The sequence below is a fragment of the Crinia signifera genome, chromosome 5 (assembly GCF_055691185.1).
Source record: "Crinia signifera chromosome 5, ASM5569118v1, whole genome shotgun sequence".
Taxonomy (NCBI): Eukaryota; Metazoa; Chordata; class Amphibia; order Anura; family Myobatrachidae; genus Crinia; species Crinia signifera.
Genome location: NC_139221.1, coordinates 114849408 through 114870637, shown reverse-complemented (window position 1 = coordinate 114870637; position 21230 = coordinate 114849408). Strand labels below are relative to the sequence as shown.

At 40.0% G+C, this 21230-nt stretch overlaps 1 protein-coding gene across 2 annotated transcripts in view; it reads left to right on the top strand.

Moving 5' to 3' along the window:
• GMPR (guanosine monophosphate reductase) overlaps positions 1-21230 on the top strand; it is an 82361-nt gene that overhangs the window by 18765 nt on the left and 42366 nt on the right. The window contains exon 4 of one of the 2 annotated variants that reach the window (XM_083187880.1): positions 7327-7500. The exons of the other annotated variant lie outside the window; for it this stretch is intronic. Coding sequence (XP_083044006.1) covers positions 7327-7500 — 174 coding nt within the window. The remainder of the gene's footprint in view (positions 1-7326; positions 7501-21230) is intronic. 2 annotated transcript variants of the gene reach the window in all.

Here is a 21230-nt window from a genome sequence, read left to right as displayed (position 1 = left end):
CTGGTAAAAGAATAAGCTGCAGGTGAGGAGATCGTGTGTGGATATAAAAGCCTGTGCCAGCAAGAAAAAGGGAAAAAACGCCCAGCAGGAGTCGAACCCCCTGATTGAGTAAAGGTGCTGGACCCCAAGCCGAGTGAACTGGGACCGTGAGTACTGATACTAAGTGACACTGTGTGCTTTTCCTTGGTATAAGGGAAAGGGGAAAAAAAATATGGGAAAGACTGGGCAGACAGCTGCTGCAAAGCTAGAGAGATTTGCAAGAAGTAACTCTCAGGCAAAGTCTGCAGCTGGGGAATCTCGACAGTCGTTATCCACACAGGAATCTGTACTATCTAATTCTGCTGCCTCAGAACCTGTGGTAGAGACAACTTTGCAGCAGTTACTGGAAGCAATAAATGGCTGTGAGCAGAGGCTGGGGGAAAAAATTGAAAAAACTCAAGCTGAGATAGGCCTAATGAGACAGGAGTTACACACGGTACAAATAAGAGTAGATGAAACTGAAGAAAGAATCTCCAAGCTGGAAGATACACAAACCACAGCAACAGTCCAAATTAACCAGCTTAAAGGGTCTATGAAGGGAATACAATCCCAGATGGCTGAAATGGAGGGGCGACTACGCCGTAATAACATTAGACTGGTAGGGGTACCGGAAAAAACTGAGGGGGATGCCCCTGAGATCTGGCTGGAAAAATGGTTAATAGAACAGCTTGGGAGGGAAGCTCTATCCCCACAGTTCTGTATTGAGAGAGCACATAGGATCCCGGGGAGACCCCTACCACCAGGTGCACCAGCAAGGATGCTTATTGCTAAAGTTATGAATTTTAGAGACCGGGATACCATTATACGAGATGCCCGAGCCAAAAGCCAAATGGAAATTAACGGTGCCAAGATTATGATTTTCCCTGATTATTCTAGAGACGTACAAAAAGAACGGTTGAAATATGTAAACATAAAAAAGAGGCTGAGAGAAATGGGGGTTCAGTACTCAATAATGTTCCCAGCCAAATTAAGGATTATAGTGGACGGAGAAACAAAGTTTTTTATATCTGCAGAAGAAGCGTCACTGTGGATCGATACGTATAAATGCAAAAAGTAGTTAAAAGGTCATTGCACGATATGGACAGTACAAGTGGCAGAAATTAATGATAATGCCATTGGATAATGTGACGTAATGATATAAGTAAAACCTTGCGTGTTTTTTTTTTTTTTTTTTTTTTTTTGTGTTTTTTGTTGGTTTTTTTTTTTTTTTTTTTTTTGTTTGTTTCTCCCCTTGGTGCTATGTGCTGGGAAAAAAAAAAGAGAAGAAAAAGAGAAAAAAAAAGTAAACATCTGTGGCGGGGTGGGGTGTACTGGGAGGAGGGGGGGGGGGGGGACTAGCTATTTCCATAAGCAATATGAATACATTGGAAAAAAAAATTGATATATACGCATGCACATGTTGGAGGGCCCACCGCATTGGTGGCCATTAGGGGAAAAATTTCCCAATATAGCCTCAGAGAAAGGGAGAGGTAGGTTGAAAGCAAGGTGGCCTGGCAGGGAGTAGGTATAGGTAACAGGCCTTGGGGGCATATGTGTGGGTGTAAGAAGTGAATGAAAGGGGGGAGGAACTGGTAATGAGGTATACTTTTTTGGGAAAGTTATACAGGGTGGGGGTGGGCGGAAGGGAAAAAGGGGAATTGCAATGTATTACTCAAATGAAGGATGATAAAAGAAAATCCACCTGGCAACAATATAATAGGAACACTGCACAAAAGTCTGGGATTCAAAAATATGTGGATAAGGTATATAATAATGTACCGATGACGTTTGTGATAAACTTGGAAAAACAGTGTATATCATGGTAAAGGTTTTATACTGGAACGTTCGTGGACTAAATGATAAAATTAAAAGAGCCACAGTAATGAATCAGGTTAAGAGATATGGTGCACAGATAGTCTGTTTGAGTGAAACGCACTTAGTAGGGGAGAAAGTAATGGCACTAAAAAAGGCCTGGGTGGGGGCTATGTATCACTCTAATTTCACAAACTGCTCAAGAGGGGTATCAATCTTAATCCATAAGAATGTACCTTTTCAATGTAAAAGGAAAGAAATTGATAAGGGTGGGAGGTACATATTTTTGGATTGTCTGATACATGGGAAAAGTGTGTGTATTCTGGCTGTATATATTCCTCCGCCATTCCAGTATGATGTATTGGAACGGGCGGCAGAGTTTGTAGCTAAAGCGAATGAGGCAGAAGTAATGTGCTTGGGGGATTACAACAATGTTATGAACCCAAGCATTGACCGGTGGAATAGGGGAGGAGGTATTAAGTTGGGGAACAAAGGCCTGGATAGATTCATAGAGGATATTGGATGGAGAGATGTATGGAGGGAAAAACATCCAAAAGGGCAGGTATACTCATGCTACTCAAGGAATATGGAAGCCCTATCAAGAATTGACATAGTATTTGTGGATAGTAAAATGCTTCCTAGGATTGAAAAAATAGAATACTTACCACATGGGATCTCAGATCACTCCCCAATATTACTACAAATAAGAATAATGGAGGATAAAGGATGTAGTATGTGGAAATGTCACCCTGCATGGTTAGAACAGATGGGTGCAGGGATAGAACTAGAGCAAGAATGGGAAGAATTCTTTAAGAACAATAAGGGTACTGCGTCCCAGGCGGTGGTATGGGATACAGGAAAAGCAACTATTAATTAAGCGAATTACCCACATTAAAAAGACTACAAGGGAAAAAATACAAGATTTAGAAAATAAGAATAACATACATGAAAAACAGTATTTACTAAACAAGAATCAAACAAGTAAGGATGCTTGGATACAAGCAAATCTGAAATGGAAAATAGAACTTAGGGAGCAAGCAATTAGACAACAAGGATTTATAGCCCATTGTAAATATTATAATGATGATAGACCTGGCAGCTATTTGGCCCAATTAATAAAAAATTCATCACCAAAGAATCATATTGTACAAATAGAGGCGCAACCGGGGCATATAGTGGATGATAACTCAGAAATTGCACAAACGTTTATTAAATATTATAAGGATTTATATACATCAAAGATAGAGAGTGGGGTGGAGGAAATCAAACAGTATTTAGCACAGATCCAGATTCCTCAGATTACTAAAGAGCAGCAAGAGAAGTTGGAAAGACCCATTCTAAAGGAAGAAATAATGGAGGCTATTTGCCACCTGCCCGGCAATAAAGCGCCTGGGTGTGATGGAATACCCGCAGAGATATACAAAAAGCATAGGGAAAAAATAGCTCCGTGGCTGGTAGACTTGTTTAATGGTAGCTTGGAAGAGGGAAGGCTGCCAGAGTCAATGGAGGAAGCATTAATAGTAGTAATTCCTAAAGAGGGGAAAAATCTACTTAAACCTGAATCGTATAGGCCGATATCATTAATAAATGTGGATGCTAAGATTCTAGCTAGGGTACTGGCCCAGAGAATGGAGGCAGTCGTGAATAACATTATCCACCCAGACCAAACAGGTTTTAGGAGAGGAATGAGTACGAGGGAGAATATTAGAAGGGTATATACAAATATGCAGATAAATCAAGGGATGGAAACTGAAAAAGCGGTGATGCTGCTGGATGCAGAAAAAGCATATGACTCTGTAGAGTGGACATATTTGTGGGTGGTGTTGGAAAAATTTGGGATTGGTCCAAGATATATAAATTGGATTAAATTAATGTATAGAGAACCGCGAGCTAGGATCCAAATTAATGGATACACAACAGAGAAATTTGCCCTCACTAGAGGGACTAGGCAGGGATGCCCTCTGTCTCCGGTCTTGTTCAATCTAGCGATTGAACCAGTGGCCTGCATGTTAAGAGCCACACAAGATCTGGAGGGGTTTAAAATAGGAGAGAGGGACAGAGAAATTGTCTCTATGTATGCAGACGATATGCTGATCTACCTATGCAACTACCAAAAAGAGACACCAGTGGTATTAAAAATAATAGAAACCTTTGGGCAATACTCAGGACTAAGAATCAATTGGGTAAAATCCAATATAATCCCATTGAAAGGAAGTAGAGTAGAACAGGCTAATAATGGAGAATCTTTGGTGTGGGTGGATGAAACAAAATACCTGGGGATAAGAATATCTAACAAAGCGGTGGAATTTATGAGACTCAATATGGATCCACTTATTAAAGTATACCAGGGTAAGGTCCAAACCTGGAATAGATTACCATTGACAGTCTCAGGAAAAGTAAACTTAATTAAGATGGTAATATTACCAAAATTTTTGTATTTATTCCAAAATGCGCCTGTATATATCCCAATCAACGTGTTTAAGAAGATAGAAAGTATAACAGCCTCATTAATATGGGGTGGAAAGAGAGTAAGAATAAAAAGTGAAACCCTAACAAGATCAAAAGAAAGGGGTGGGCTGGGTTTACCGCACTTTCGTTTATATTACATAGCCGCACAGCTAACTCACATCCAAGCATGGGTAAAAAGAGAGGAAAACCCCTTGCTAAAAAAGCTAATCTTGCAGAACTGTGGTAACATGACACCTAGACAGGCTATTATACTAGGAAATAGGAACAAATGAAAAAATCCCCTAATTAGACAAGCAAAAACTGTATGGGATAGTGCGAATAAAATAATGGGATACGAAGAGATTGACCCAGAGACACCAATATGGGTGGGGAAAAAAAAGGGAAAAAGTAATACTGAAAGGGAGGAGGAAATGAAGGCTGCATGGGGTAAAGTAGGGATAGAAAACCTTGGGCAGATATTCCAAATGGGGATACTAAAAACCTATAGACAGCTGGAGGTAGAACATGACCTACCAAGAGGTTTTTTCTTTAGGTATCTCCAACTGAGAGGACACTTAGAAAAGGAATATGGGGGAGGTACGCTGAGCATAGCTGACTCCCCAGTTAAAAAAATGCTGGATAGAGAGAGAAAGATAAAGGTGTCGGAAGTATATAAGACCTTGGTGTGTGAGATTAAACACCCCCAAATTGAGAAGATTAAGCAAGAGTGGGAGGAGGACTTGGGGGAAATTAGTGAACTGGAATGGAAGCAAGCGCTAGCCTCACCTACAAGGGCAACTGAATCCATTCGGATTCAACAGATCCAGTTATATATCATACATAGAGTATATGTTACACCGGTTAAAATTAAAAAATTTGATAAAAATAAAAATGATATATGCCCCAAATGTAAAACTGCCCAGGGTACATTTATTCATATGCTATGGCAATGTGAGGTGGTGAAAGCATTCTGGGATCGGATTAGAAGTATACTCATACAGCTAGGCCTATCAGAAGTGAATTCTAATCCCAAAATATGTTTACTGGGAATTAAAGGGGATAGTAGAGATAGGGACATTAATAGCCAGCTAGTGGAGAAACTAGTGGCCATTGCCAAAGGGACAATTGCTAGAAAATGGCTGGCACATGAAGGACCAGAGGTGAATCAATGGCTTAATGCTGTTAATAATACAGTTGAACATGAAAGATACCTATATGTTAAAAAGAGAAATAACATAGGTAAATTCCAGAAAATATGGACCAGGTGGGTAGAATCAGAATATTATAAGATATAAAGGTAGCATGCAGATTGGGCAATATAGACTCTGTATGTCAGAGGTGGAAGTAGTAGAGTAATACATGCAATGGGCGGGGGGGTGGGGGGGGTAGGAACGGGGAATTAGTATGTATGGGTAGGAAGAATGAGATAGGGGGTTAAGATGTCAGAAATCATGTACAGAGGTAAATATCTTGGTTTAAAAACACAGCTTAGTACTAAGGAAGGAGGGGGAAGGGGGAAAGACAAAGGGAGGTTTGGAGTGAAATGTATATAACTGTGGGTTATTTTGACTAACCGTCCTGTTTCCTTAGTATGTATAGCGGAGAACTAATTAAAGGGATACCACGCCAAAATAAAGGTATATAATAATGTATAATGTATATGAATAATGTATTATATTGTAATTGTGAAAACAGTAGGAAATGCAACAGGAGAACAAGGTGGTATGCAGGGTGGGAGCCGGAGAGGGGATGGGGAAAGCCAGTGCTCTGGTTCCACCTCCTCTTTGGGGGGATGGGGAGGAGGAGAGAGAGGATGAGGGGAATATAATTAGTGTGAATTTTTTTTTTTTTATTTTATATATATATTTTTTTTTATTTCTTTTTTTTTTTTTTTCTGTAAATTGCGTAAGACACATATAGCCACAAAATAGATGGAGCACCGTATAGGCTCTATACACCCATGATAATTTAATTAAATATATCCAGGAATGCACACACCGAATCACTATTAGCAAAAACACAAAAAAGTAAATTTGACATACACATGGGTAGGTGTATGGGGATATACACACCTTTCTAATCTTAATTCTTCTTCTACACATACACTAGAATGGATCAAAGACACGCACAGCACTTAAACACATAGAATACACACAAGAAGGAGAAAGAAAGGAAAAGGAAAAGAAAGGGGAGGGAAAAGGAAAGGAAAAAATGTGTGTGTGTGTGTGTATATATATATATATATGCATGTATGTATATATATAGGTATATGTATATAGGGAAACACATACACAGTTTTCACTTAAATATAGACAGCTAATATACACATATACACATTAGCAGAAACTAAGGGGTTGAAAGCCAAGCCCTTTTTTTTTTTTTTCCTCCTCCCCTCCCTCTCTCACGTGTGCAGTATGGTTCTCCTCTACGCCTATATACTCCTAGAGAAAATATACCACAAATACAGCTGACAAAAAGTAACTGTTAAGTATTTCTTACTGTTTATTGCCAATAAATAAGTGTAATATATATGTAGTTTAAAAAATATGTAAATGTTGTGTAGACTATTAACAATGGACATGCTTATGGTGCTGTATGTATGAATATGACTGTGTGAAAAAAAAAAACACAATAAAGAAGAGAAAAATTAAAAAAAAGTGTGGCGTTTCGGAGATGCAACTGTGCAGTAGCAGTGTAAGCACACAAAAGCCGCCCTGACTTGTGGGAGTGTCCTGAGGAGAACCACTTTTCTGACAGATCTATTGCGCCTAGCATTGGTTGCAGTGGTTGGCATAAATTCAGTGGACAGGATTACACTAAGTTGCAATCACATGAAAGCTCAGTAGTCGCATGGATACTATTAGGATAAGATAATAAATCAGGCTTCCCTGCAGCTACAGCCTTTTTTTGTGTAACATGTAATCAGCACCTCTGTGAGGAGATCTGGAAAACATGCAGCTGTTAGGACTGGATATGAGAAACTCTAGATAAAAGGACATTTCCGTGTCCCTTTCACCTTAAATACAATGTCATTTTGTATGATTGCAGCATGTGGCAGCCAGCTCTGGTAGTAGTCAAGCAGATCTGGAGAAGCTGAGCAGTATTCTGGAAGCCATTCCTCTCGTCAGATACATTTGCTTGGACGTAGCTAATGGATATTCAGAACACTTTGTAGAATTTGTGAAGACTGTACGTGCCAAATTTCCAAACCACACTATCATGGTAAGTTATGTTGCATGTGCACTGTGCCCAGTGAGCAGGTTAATGCCGCCCCCAGTGAACGCGTGCCCCTGTGTAGGCACACATATGTATGCTAGCACCTGCACAGAGGAAAAAACATTTGATGGTTACTTACCATCGAATGATCTTTCCTCCTCTCCCCGGCACTCGCAGCTGCCCAGGAGTTGCTGGGTGGCTGCTGGGTTTCAAGCAAAGTTGGGGCAGGCACCATCGTCATGTGCCCACCCCAAGCAGGCAAAGGAACACCTGCATTCGGCAAGGCCCTCCCTGCGTTTCTATGGGCGCACCAACCAATTTTGTGGGCATGCCTACGAAAGGTCAGGGTTCCACTCTGGCACGCCCCCGCCTGTGAGCACCTTGCCAAGAATGAAATTGCTGCTCGCAGCCGTGCCCTGAACATGTGCATTAGCAACAATGTGCACTGACCAGTCATACTGGCCGAATATGTTTGAATCGGCCTCTTGATCAGATAAATTGCTTATATGGAAATATTCCGACCAGGAAATATTGTGTGGCACCGTGCATGTCTGCCCTCATGTACTAAGAGCATCTACAGCATAGGCACATCACTCTAATGCATACAGTACATTTGCTCTTAACTCGTACTAGCAGAGACTGTGGTCTTTATTCAGAGGAGGACACGAGAGAGAGAGAGCACACGTTTGGAATGATAAGTGGCAATGCCAGTCCCAAAGAAAGTCCTAGTGTACACTCGCGATAAAGACACTGTGATGTGTGATGAATAATTTCATTTACGTTAAGCCTTCACAGAAATGTGGGTGTGTTATTCCAAATGTGGGCGTGTATTTGGTTGTTTATGATATAAATAGTAATGCACTGCACATATGCTCTCATGTTACGGTATCTGAGACACTTTACTTGAACAGCAGAGCATTTGCTCAGATTATGATACTAATGACGTTCATAGAAAACATCGGACAACATAGAACTCAAACAAATGCAGTTGCGGTTATTCTTAATTAGAGATGTGCACCGGACATTTTTCGTGTTTTGGATTTTGATTTTGGATCTAATGCCTGGTACACACCAGGACGACTAGGGCCCGATCCCCTCAGTCTAGATCCAATTCCGACCAATTGGATGTAGATTGTGTGGTGATTGGGCCCTTTTCTGTCCTGGTGTGGACCGATACCGATCCGATGCGCGGTCCGCGGGTCGGTCGGTCGTTATTCAGATCCTACCATACTGCCGGGTGCACATTGTGAGCGGGTCGTGCCCCCACGCATCATCGTGAGCGGGTCTGAAGAAACACTGACAAACCCGCTCACAATGTGCATCGTGAGCGTGTCGTCGTGGTGTGTACCCTACATAAATCTCACTTCGTGTTTTGGATCTGGATTGGTTTTGCCAAAACCACCCTTTCGAGTTAAGGTTTTGGATCTGTATTTTCTTTAAAAAATCATTAAAATTGCTAAAATCACAGAACTTGTTTTTTTTATTTGTTCCTACAGTATTATTAACCTCAATAGCATTCATTTCCACTCATTTTCTGCCTATTCTGAACACCTCACAATATTATTTTTAAGCCAAAAGGTTGTACAGAGTAGTTACCCATAGCAACATCACATCTGAAATAGAACTGCCATCTTAGTAATTTTTCCCCTGGTAAATTTCCCCCACGGTTGCGATGTATAGGCCTGACCCTACCAATACTGTATGGGAAGAGAAGGCTCCTTCCACCATTTGCACGTCCTACACAAGTGTTGGGAGGAGCAGCGTCAGTCAACATGCGTACATTGAGATTGAGGATGCCACTGTAGAAGTACACCAGAATGAGGAGGATATTGGTGTAGTTGGCTCTTATGAGAATGTTGACGATGAGGATTCTGATGGTGGGGATGTAAAAAAGTAAGTTCTATTTATAAAGTGCACCTTCTCCAACAGGACTCAATGCAATTTTCAGACATCCAAACAATGCACATAATATATAGGATTTGAATAGTTCAGCAATAGGTAGGTCACATAGACAAAAAAGAAAACCTTGAGAGTAAGCAAAATGCAGGATTGGTGGAGGCATGTTGAATAATAACGTCCATCGGTTCCATCAGTGCACTCGCACACAACAGTGCGGGTGGGGGACGGTGGGCTGGGGGATTCGCCCACGGAAACCTCCCAGCATTTCATGGGCAGTCCCATGAAAACACTGGGAGTACGCATCATTCTTCCCCGATGACGTGGGTGCAGAGGGCGGGCAGCTGACATCAGCGGTTGTCAGCTTCCCGCAAAGGGTGCCTATAGTTCAGAGACACTACAGAGGTGTCTCTGATCTGCAAGTGCTTCCAAAAAATTTTGATAGTCGGCAACCATCGAATGATTTTATGCCTGTAAGCAAGGCTACGAATGGATGATTATGCAAATCATCCATTCATATGCCTGCGGGGAATCATGCCGTGTGAGGGAAGGCGGGCGGCCAGAATAAGGGACAAGATGTAAGGTGCATTATGGCGTGCGACATAATGTGTACAGTATGAAGTATTACGGTGTGCACCATAATGTGTAAGGGGGGCAGATGTAACATGTGCAGAGAGAATTAGATTTGGGTGAGTTATTTTGTTTCTGTGCAGGGTAAATACTGACTGCTTTATATTTACACTGCAATATAGATCTCCCTTTGAAGTAAAACCCCACCCAAATCTAATTCTCTCTGCACAAGTAACATTTCCCCCCCTGCAGTGCACATGGTTTTGTCCATCTAAGAAGGATTTTGTCAGAAAGAGTGAACTAGAATAAGGCCCATAATGTGTAAGAGGCATTATGGTGTGGGCTTAATTTGTATGAAGCATTACAGTGTGTGGCATAATGTCTAAGAGACATTATGATGTGTAACAATGTGTAAGAGGCTTAACAGTGTATGGCATAATGTGTAAAAGGCATTATGTTGTGTGGCATAATATGTAAGAGTCATAACAATGTTACATAATGTGTAATGTGCATAATACTAGTGCAGTGTCCCTAAGGGGCTCTACTGGGTACAAGTGCCTAAGGGACTCTACCTGGCGCAATGTGTATTAATGGCAATACTGGGTGGTGTAATGTTTATAATGGACACTACTGTGTGGTAAAATGTGAATTGGTAAGATTATGTAAGCACACCCCTTCCCCATGAAGCCACACACCTACATTTTTGGTGAGCACCTTCAGCGCTCACTATACCTATTTTGAGTATGGGGGGGCAACAATTCCCTTTCGGGCACAGGGAACCAAGGGTGACATTAAATGGTATGTGATTTTTAGTAAGGCTCTGAAATTGCACATTATTGCATTTTCCGAAATCGGCAATTTAAAAAAAAAAAAAATGTACTATTTAATGGGATGTGAATTTGCAGGTGAAAAGTGCAATGTGGTGCAATTTTTAGTCATGAAAATGTGCGAATTAGTGGACATGCGTGATTTTAGCAATGATAATGTGCGTTTTTTTTTTTTTTTTAGATTTTTTTAGACATGGCAGCACAGATGGAGTAATGGTTAGTATTACCTCCTCACAGCACTGAGGTCAAGGGTTTGATTCCCACATGGCCCTAACTGTGTAGTTTGTATATTTTCCCCGTACTTGTGTGGGTTTACTCCGGGTACTTCGGTTTCCTCCCACATTCCGAAAATATACTGGTAGGTCAATTGGCTTCCAAAAAAAAAGGAATCCAAGAATCTGTGCATGTACATGGCCGCCGGCCTCCTGCACTATACATGTCCTCAGTGCAGGAGGCCGATGGCCATGTTGCCGTAGCCGCGCCTTTGTTCAAAGTGGTGTCCTGCTATTATGCAGGGGGAGCCACCTGTGGTGTCCTGCTATTATGCAGGGGGAGCCGCCTGTGGTGTCCTGCTATTATGCAGGGGGAGCAGCCTGTTGTGTCCTGGTATTATTATACAGGGAAATGTACCAGTAGCTGCTGCATTTCCCACCCTAGGCTTATACTCGAGTCCATACGTTTTCACAGTTTTTTGTGGTCAAATTAGGTGCCTCGGCTTATATTCGGGTCGACTTATACTCGAGTATATACGGTACATTACATTGGCAATGTTGCTAAGAACTGTTCACTACTTAAATGACGTACCTACAAATTTGTGCACATACTTTTCATTTTATAGTGTAGACCACTGTTCTCCAACACTACCCTCATGAGTGCCACCAGCGTCAGCTGCATGGAGCTGCTTCTCCTCACTGAGGTCATGTATTGCAGCCTTGGGCTGGCAGACCCGTATATTGCTGCATACCGGAAGATCTACAGACGGCTCCCCCTGGGAAATGCACTCCTGTCAATCACATGTGTGTAAACTTGTTTCCAGAGAGCAATACTCAACAAATTGTACTTTACAAAGTTGTGTATGTTATGTGATACTCAGCACTCAGGTAGCCTGTTTTGCTAAGACATGCAGAAGGCTACGTTTATTTCAATTGTCACACAAAAGCATGGTTATGAATTTGTAGTAATGTTTTTTGCCATTTTTTCTTGTTTTTTTTTTATTTATAGATGTTGATGATTGAAGTCCACATTTCCGGCAGGGGCAGGCTGTTATCAAACAACTAGGAAATATTAAATGATTCCATTAGCCATCTATTTCATTTATTTTGTTAATGTTTTTTCTTATTTTGTTTGAAATTTCAGAAGTTTCTTCTCTATCTATCTATCTATCTAATTATCTATCTATCTATCTATCTATCTATCTATCTATCTATCTATCTATCATACAAATACCTAAATGGCTGGCAGTCTCATATGTAATTCATATACTGTAGCTGGTGACATCGCAGGTACAGTATAAAGTACATAACACATTGCAAACAGAACAGCCCTGAAGCCTGATGAGTTGGCTGTGGGGCACAATGTGACATTATGGAGTGCATACTAGGAGAGGCTTGGAGGACACGAGGAGTATACCTCTAGCCAGACCCTGTTGGTGTAGTTGACCTGGGTGCTTTAAATGCCATTGCAAAATTGTACTCACAATAAATAGGCATGTTTATAAAATATGCCTGTATGAAAAGGGCGGTGGTGCCATGGGTAAAGTCTATCGGGGTGTGTGCACTGTCACCAGTATTTACATGTGATTAACTGAATGCAGTGTCCTAAGGGGTAATTCAGACCTGATCACTGGGCTGCGAGATTTTGGAGCCCGGCAATCAGGTAAATGCTGCCTCCTCGCCGCACCGACCGCATTCTCCCTGCACATGTGCACGGCTGCGTGTGTGAGTGTACCGTGGGCATGCGCGGTCTTATGATAATCAGCGGTTTTGCAGTCCTACATCCCAATCTGAATCGGTCCCTAAGTCTCTGCCCGCCATCCCGATTAGGCAGATGGGAATGGCTATAGTTTTTTTTTTATGTTATAATGTGTGTGAGATTCAGTCTTATAATCAGAAACAACAATTTTAGTTTTTCTATTTTTCCCTTGATTTGTACTTATTACCAGAGCTTTCCCTCACAGCCATGGAAAATTACAATTATTACGGCATGTCAATGACTAACAGAAAATTGGGTGCGACGCTGATTGAAATGTTTGTCTTTGTTGAAAATAGCACTGCTTAGGGAGACTGGATTTTACCCTAGTCAGACTACTGCGGGAGGGAGACTTATATAAATAGGGACCCAGGAATCATTACCTCGCTGTCTCAGTAGATTTTCATTTTGAGAAATGCTAATGTGCTGCAGTCATTATTGATAGGAATGCTGCACTGTTGGATAGTTGCCAAGCCAGCAGGTCACGAACACATTCATTCAGTTTTCAAATGGGAGGAAAAACTATTGAAAGTATTTGATTTTTGTTGTTTCTTATAATGCAAGACAGGACAGGCAGCATGCTAAAAAGAGTGGGTGTCGTCTTTAAAATGATTATCCTTTGATTACCCTCTAAATGGTCAGATTTGTTATACAGTCGCCTGGCCTGGTTTCGTATCATTTGGTTTTCAGTGCAGTTTCTTTCTGTAAAAGTTATGGCATTTTATGTTTTTAACTTGTTTATACCAAAAAGCCCCTACAAGGTTTGTTCACACCCTCTGACACATAAGTGTGTGACTCACTATAAAAACCCCAAATTTCCCCTACTTTTACCGTTCCACTTGAATCTGCTAGTGATGCTAACATGGCCTATTTTCTGTAAATCTAAAAATCAAATGCTTTGACTGAACGTGGCTATGCCTCATGTCAAATAAATAAAGCCAATATGCTACATTTAGTGCACAAATAGAAGATGTGGAGTCACATACATGTGTCAGAGGGTGTGAACGTACCTCGTAGGAGTTTTTGGTATAAAAAATACTAATGGGCTATCACTATATGATAATAGTGGGACAACTGTGGTGACGTGGAGATAAACTGTATTGACGCGTTTCTCCATCAAACAAATAGCCATTTTTCCTCAGAAGGAAACCATGGCTATTTGCTAGATGGAGAAATGCAGGGGAGGTGTGTGCAAGGTGTGGGGAACGAAATCGCCACAAATTGCACTGTGTCTCTGGCGCTGTTATAAAAATAATTAATATAGAAGAATATATGGAATCAATTGGGAGGTTACTGCTGCTGCATGTGGTTTCTGTGAATAAGCAACAATTCACAAAGAAGAGGAAAGAAGACTATGGTGTTTTAAACCACCTTGCGCTGCTAGTACACCAATTAAAAGCTAATAATACCACTGGATAGAATGACACTGGACACACTGCTAGAAATGTACAAATAACTTTTTATATAGGAAAAACAAAATAAAACAATTCATACATGTAAATTAATAGCATAAATGCATACAATACAATAAAATACCTAAATGGCCATTAGGTTTACGTTAGCAAGCTGTGGAGTACTCCGTGATGGGTTAGTAATAACAGTCACTGGGGGTAGCCAGAATGATGAGGAAATGAAAGGGGAAAAAATAATGCGTATGGATAAATAGCAAAGTTAGTGGATGAATGCACAGCACATGCGGGGTTAATAAAGCCGATGAATCTGAGCCCAGAATGAGGCACTGTAATTAGTGGATGTTATCTCACCCTCCGTTCGTTGGTAGTGGGAGGCGTCGGGGAGCTCCAGTTGGTATCAGCTCGTACCCGGAAGATGATGCTGCTGGCGGGGAGCTTGAAGTGGGGAAGCTCTACCCGCTGTGTGCTGGGTCTGATGATTTTAGACCAGCTGGTTGGAAGTAGCCAGGAGAAGTAACGGCAGGATGGAATAGCTGGGTAGCGGGAGGGACGCTCGACCGCTAGGTGTGGAAAGAGTAGCTGCTGCCAGATGACGGTGGCTTGTGGGCTGAAGACCGCGGCAGACCAGCTGGAGGTAGTGACAAAAAAGCAGGGGAATCACGGAGGCTTGCTGACGCAACCGGATATGACGTCGACGCGTTTCGTCTCTATGGCAACGGAGACTTTTTCAAGACGGATGTTAAGCAGGCTCTACACAAACCTATTTAAAGGCTGTATGGCAATCATTAGCCAATCAGATCATAAGGGTAATCAACATATAATTAAAACAATTCTAAAAGCTCGTGTGTCCAGTGAAATGGCTCATTACATCATTTAAACAGTAATGCATTATTTTCTTCATTTTAGCAAATCTTTTCTATCAATTTTGATAGAATTCGGTCTTCATGTAGTGAACAATCTGGTGGTTTTATATCATTCAAATAATTATATTTTGCATATTTGGTGTTGTAACTTCATTTAAAGGGGTATACACACCCGCGATAGAGTGGAGAGAGATAGGGTACAATAAATTGAGGGTAATTTAATATAGATATCTAGAATTTTTATACATATGTGTATATATGTAACACATATGTATATTGAGGTGGTGAAAATAGAAAACATTATTGAAATAAATAAATATAGCTAGAAAAATAAATATATGAAACTAAAAATAGAGGATAATGGTAAAAAATATATATATAAACAATATATATATAAAAAAAAAAAAAATACACATATAAATGAAATTCTATAAATGTAAAGAATTCTTATGTGTATATATATAGAAACATAGGAGACTAATAAAGAAATGGTTGAGAATAATGTATATATTAAAAAGTTAATTATAAAAATAATAATAAAAAAACTCAATATAAGCTGAATAAATATATAATATATTTCATAACATTATATTACATAGTGGGTATAATCATCATTGATGGAACCTAATGCAGTTGGGGTAACTATCTGGGATCCTTAGGATTTTGAGATCCGTGGGGGTCAGGGGGAATTTCATCTGCAAACCCGTGGTGTCATGGAGAGAATAATCTCTAACCAAGCACCCTGGGTAGATGTCCTTCGCCCTGATCCGCACGGGGTCAAAAATCAAAAAGAAAAGTTCAGAAATTTTTATAGAGATTTTTGAATAACATTATAAGACCCTCGAGGGGAAAAAGAACAAGAGGAATGAATAATTAAAATGATCAGGTACAGAGAGGGTTCTAGTCCATACATGTTAGATCTAGTGCTTCGTTAAGGCCCTGTGGACTGAGTGTATCTAGTTTAAAGATCCAGGAGGTTTCGGCTAAGCATAACTTTCTAAAACGGTCTCCTCCTCTTTTAGTGTTTGGAATAAATTCAATAGCTGTAACTGTTAGTCCACTGGGGTCACTCTGATGATGCTGAGAAAAATGACGAGGAATGCTATGATTCACATAGTTCTTTAAAATATTTGTTCTGTGTTCCCTGAACCTTGTTTTAATACTCCGTGTTGTCCTCCCCACATATTGTAATTTACAAGGACACTCAAGAAGATATACACAGTGGGTTGTGTCACAATTAGTAAATTGTTTCAAAGTAAAGGTTTTTTTATTGTGTGATGATGTTATATTTTTTACTTTATTTCTCATATGTTTGCATGTTAAGCAGATATTTTTGTGGCATCTGTAATTGCCGGGGGGTTTATTGGGAATCCAGGATTGATTTGGAGTTACCATTGGGGCGGGTAGCAAACTAGGTGCTATCTGATCTTTTATGTTTCTATTCCTCCTAAACACAATTTTTGTTTTTTCTTCTAGATTTCCTTGTAAAATTTTGTCATAATTCAGAATCTCTAGATTCTTACGTAATATCTTTTTGATGTTATGTGATTCTCTGTTGAATTTTGAGATAAATATTAGTGATTGGGAGTCATTCTCCATAAATTTATTTTTGTTTTTATTTTTATTCTCAAGTAGACTTTCTCTATTAACTTTAGCTACAGATTGAGATGCTTCCGTTAAGAGTTTATCAGGGTAACCTCTTCTTTTAAAGTGGCCAAGCATTGATTCCGATTGAGTTTGGAAATCTGAATTTTTTGTACAATTGCGACGAAGTCGCAATAGTTGATTTTTGGGGATATTCCGAATCCACGGTCTATAGTGTCCACTATTAAAGTGGAGATAGTTATTTGTCCCCACCGGTTTGAGGTAGTTGGTGGAAATCAGAAGACCTTCGTGAACTGAGAACGCAATATCCAGGAAGTTAATGGATGTGTGACTAAAGGTATGAGTAAAAGTAAGATTATAAGTGTTGTGATTAAGGTAATTGACAAATTCAAGAGCTGTTTCGTGACCCCCTCTCCATATAATGAAGAGGTCATCAATGAAACGGCCATAGAGGACCAGATTCTCTCTATATGGGCCGCCCCATATAAGTTGTTCTTCCAGGCGGCCCATATAGAGGTTGGCAAAACTAGGTGCAAATCTGGTCCCCATGGCCGTTCCAAGTGACTGAAGGTAGTGGTGGTCTTCAAAAATAAAATGATTATGTGTGAGAATAAATAAAATGGAATCTAAGATAAACTGTTTTCTGGGTGAAGAGATGGTGAAATCCTGGTCCAAATAGTGATTAATAGCCTTAATACCCTCAGTGTGTGGAATGTTAGTGTAGAGTGCCTGGACATCCAGTGTGAGAAAAGCCCAACCTTCAGTCCAGGACAGCTCGTGAGTTAAATTTAGAATATGGGTAGTGTCTTTAATGTGCGAGGGGAGTGAAGTGACGAATTTTTGAAGGTGAGAATCTACAAAATGTGACAAATTAGATGTGAGGGACCCCATACCTGAAATAATGGGTCTACCAGGGGGTGCAGTGAGGTGTTTGTGGATTTTGGGTAAAAAGTAAAAGGTGGGGGTGATGGGGTGGTGAGGAAATAAAAATTGTGATTCCTCCCTGGATATTGCGTTCTGTAGCTCAGCTCTTTCGAGTAGATCTTTAAATTGGGACTGGTATAAGGGGGTGGGGTTGGACTGGAGTAATGTGTAGTAATGTTGGTCGTTAAGTTGTCTTAAAGCCTCTGCAACATAGGCTTCACGGTCCATTATCACAACCCCACCCCCCTTATCAGCCTGTTTAACTACCAGTGATAAATCTTTTTTCAAGGAACTCAATGCTTGGCGTTCAGATTTACTTAGATTATCTTTTCCTGATAAATAGGGTTTATTATTTTTTCTTTTTTGGGTTTTAGAACATAATCGTTTAAAGTCATCTAAGGTTTTATTATAGAAAATGGTTATTGCAGGGCTTTTGTGTTCTAGGGGGAAGAAGTTAGATTTCTTTTTGAAGCGGGGTACGGGTTGGGAATCTGTTATCGTATTGATGTTGAAAGTTTCTACTTCCTCTGGGTGACTTTCACTCAGAAGAGATTCTAGAGTAAGGAGGGATGGTAGATCGTCATCATCCAGAATCACAGGTACAGCATCTGCATCTGTGTTTATGGATTTAAGTGCTTTCATTGAAAAATAACGTTTTCTACAAAGGTCCCTGGTGAACCGGTTTAGGTCCACAAATAAATCAAAAATGTTGGGATCTTGTTGTGGGGCAAAATTAAGTCCTTTGCATAATAGGGATTTTTGGGCTTCACTAAGGTCCTGTTTGCTCAAATTAAAAAGTCCCGATGTATCTAATTTAGTCGCGGTTTTCTGGGATCTCTTTCGACCTCCTCTTCCGCCCCTCCTTCTCGAGAGCGTTTTGGTGTGTGATTGGTTAGGACTTCGTACGGATTGTAATCCTTCCAAGTCCCTAATTGAAAAACCTGGTCTTTTTTGTTTTTGTAATTATGGGTAGACTCCGCTGGCTGTTGATATGGTGGTCTATTTTCTTTTATATGAATATTTTGTCTGGGTTCTGTGTAATTATGACTTGATCTCTCTCTATACGAATTGTATCTCTCTCTACCCCTTGAATAGGATGATTTTCTTTGATGGTACGGGGGTCTTTGTGTATATATTGAGGGGATCTCTCTATTAGGATTAGGGTTCATGTTAGTATTGGTTTTATGGTAAGTTCTTACTATACCTTTTTGGTAGTCATTATGGTCCCTATCCCATTTGCGTTTTTTATTTATTAATAGCTCCTTTTCGAAGCGCTCCACTCTATTATTCACCTGTTCGTCTCTCTCTTTGAATGATGGGTTGTCTTTAAATGGTAGCAACTCATCCTTCAATTTATCGATTTTAGTTATGGTTTTGGTGACCATTTCCTCTCTATATTGTATGAGGGTTCTCATCAGAGCGTATGAGCAGCTGTCTAAGGTCTCATTCCATTTGTTTAATAATTCGGGGTGATCATTTATGGATAAATGTTTAAAAATCCTTAATCCCCTTGGGATGATTTTGGCATCTAGGTACTTCTGAAGTGAGACACTGTCCCACCAGTTTCTCATTTCATCCTTTAAAAGATCTTCCAAGTTCAAAAATAATTTATTCATATTTGGATTTGGGCCTGGCAGCTGCTCATCGCTCCTTGAGTTCACATTGAATGAGGATAAATAGCATTCTCTTCTAGATTTGCGGTCATTGTAACATTTGAAGTCATTCATTCTGTCCAGTGGTATAATGGACTACCAATGAGTCTAAATAAATCAGCTGCACAGAAACGATTTAGCAACAAGTAGGAAACAAAGGGGAGGTGTGTGCAAGGTGTGGGGAACGAAATCGCCACAAATTGCACTGTGTCTCTGGCGCTGTTATAAAAATAATTAATATAGAAGAATATATGGAATCAATTGGGAGGTTACTGCTGCTGCATGTGGTTTCTGTGAATAAGCAACAATTCACAAAGAAGAGGAAAGAAGACTATGGTGTTTTAAACCACCTTGCGCTGCTAGTACACCAATTAAAAGCTAATAATACCACTGGATAGAATGACACTGGACACACTGCTAGAAATGTACAAATAACTTTTTATATAGGAAAAACAAAATAAAACAATTCATACATGTAAATTAATAGCATAAATGCATACAATACAATAAAATACCTAAATGGCCATTAGGTTTACGTTAGCAAGCTGTGGAGTACTCCGTGATGGGTTAGTAATAACAGTCACTGGGGGTAGCCAGAATGATGAGGAAATGAAAGGGGAAAAAATAATGCGTATGGATAAATAGCAAAGTTAGTGGATGAATGCACAGCACATGCGGGGTTAATAAAGCCGATGAATCTGAGCCCAGAATGAGGCACTGTAATTAGTGGATGTTATCTCACCCTCCGTTCGTTGGTAGTGGGAGGCGTCGGGGAGCTCCAGTTGGTATCAGCTCGTACCCGGAAGATGATGCTGCTGGCGGGGAGCTTGAAGTGGGGAAGCTCTACCCGCTGTGTGCTGGGTCTGATGATTTTAGACCAGCTGGTTGGAAGTAGCCAGGAGAAGTAACGGCAGGATGGAATAGCTGGGTAGCGGGAGGGACGCTCGACCGCTAGGTGTGGAAAGAGTAGCTGCTGCCAGATGACGGTGGCTTGTGGGCTGAAGACCGCGGCAGACCAGCTGGAGGTAGTGACAAAAAAGCAGGGGAATCACGGAGGCTTGCTGACGCAACCGGATATGACGTCGACGCGTTTCGTCTCTATGGCAACGGAGACTTTTTCAAGACGGATGTTAAGCAGGCTCTACACAAACCTATTTAAAGGCTGTATGGCAATCATTAGCCAATCAGATCATAAGGGTAATCAACATATAATTAAAACAATTCTAAAAGCTCGTGTGTCCAGTGAAATGGCTCATTACATCATTTAAACAGTAATGCATTATTTTCTTCATTTTAGCAAATCTTTTCTATCAATTTTGATAGAATTCGGTCTTCATGTAGTGAACAATCTGGTGGTTTTATATCATTCAAATAATTATATTTTGCATATTTGGTGTTGTAACTTCATTTAAAGGGGTATACACACCCGCGATAGAGTGGAGAGAGATAGGGTACAATAAATTGAGGGTAATTTAATATAGATATCTAGAATTTTTATACATATGTGTATATATGTAACACATATGTATATTGAGGTGGTGAAAATAGAAAACATTATTGAAATAAATAAATATAGCTAGAAAAATAAATATATGAAACTAAAAATAGAGGATAATGGTAAAAAATATATATATAAACAATATATATATAAAAAAAAAAAAAATACACATATAAATGAAATTCTATAAATGTAAAGAATTCTTATGTGTATATATATAGAAACATAGGAGACTAATAAAGAAATGGTTGAGAATAATGTATATATTAAAAAGTTAATTATAAAAATAATAATAAAAAAACTCAATATAAGCTGAATAAATATATAATATATTTCATAACATTATATTACATAGTGGGTATAATCATCATTGATGGAACCTAATGCAGTTGGGGTAACTATCTGGGATCCTTAGGATTTTGAGATCCGTGGGGGTCAGGGGGAATTTCATCTGCAAACCCGTGGTGTCATGGAGAGAATAATCTCTAACCAAGCACCCTGGGTAGATGTCCTTCGCCCTG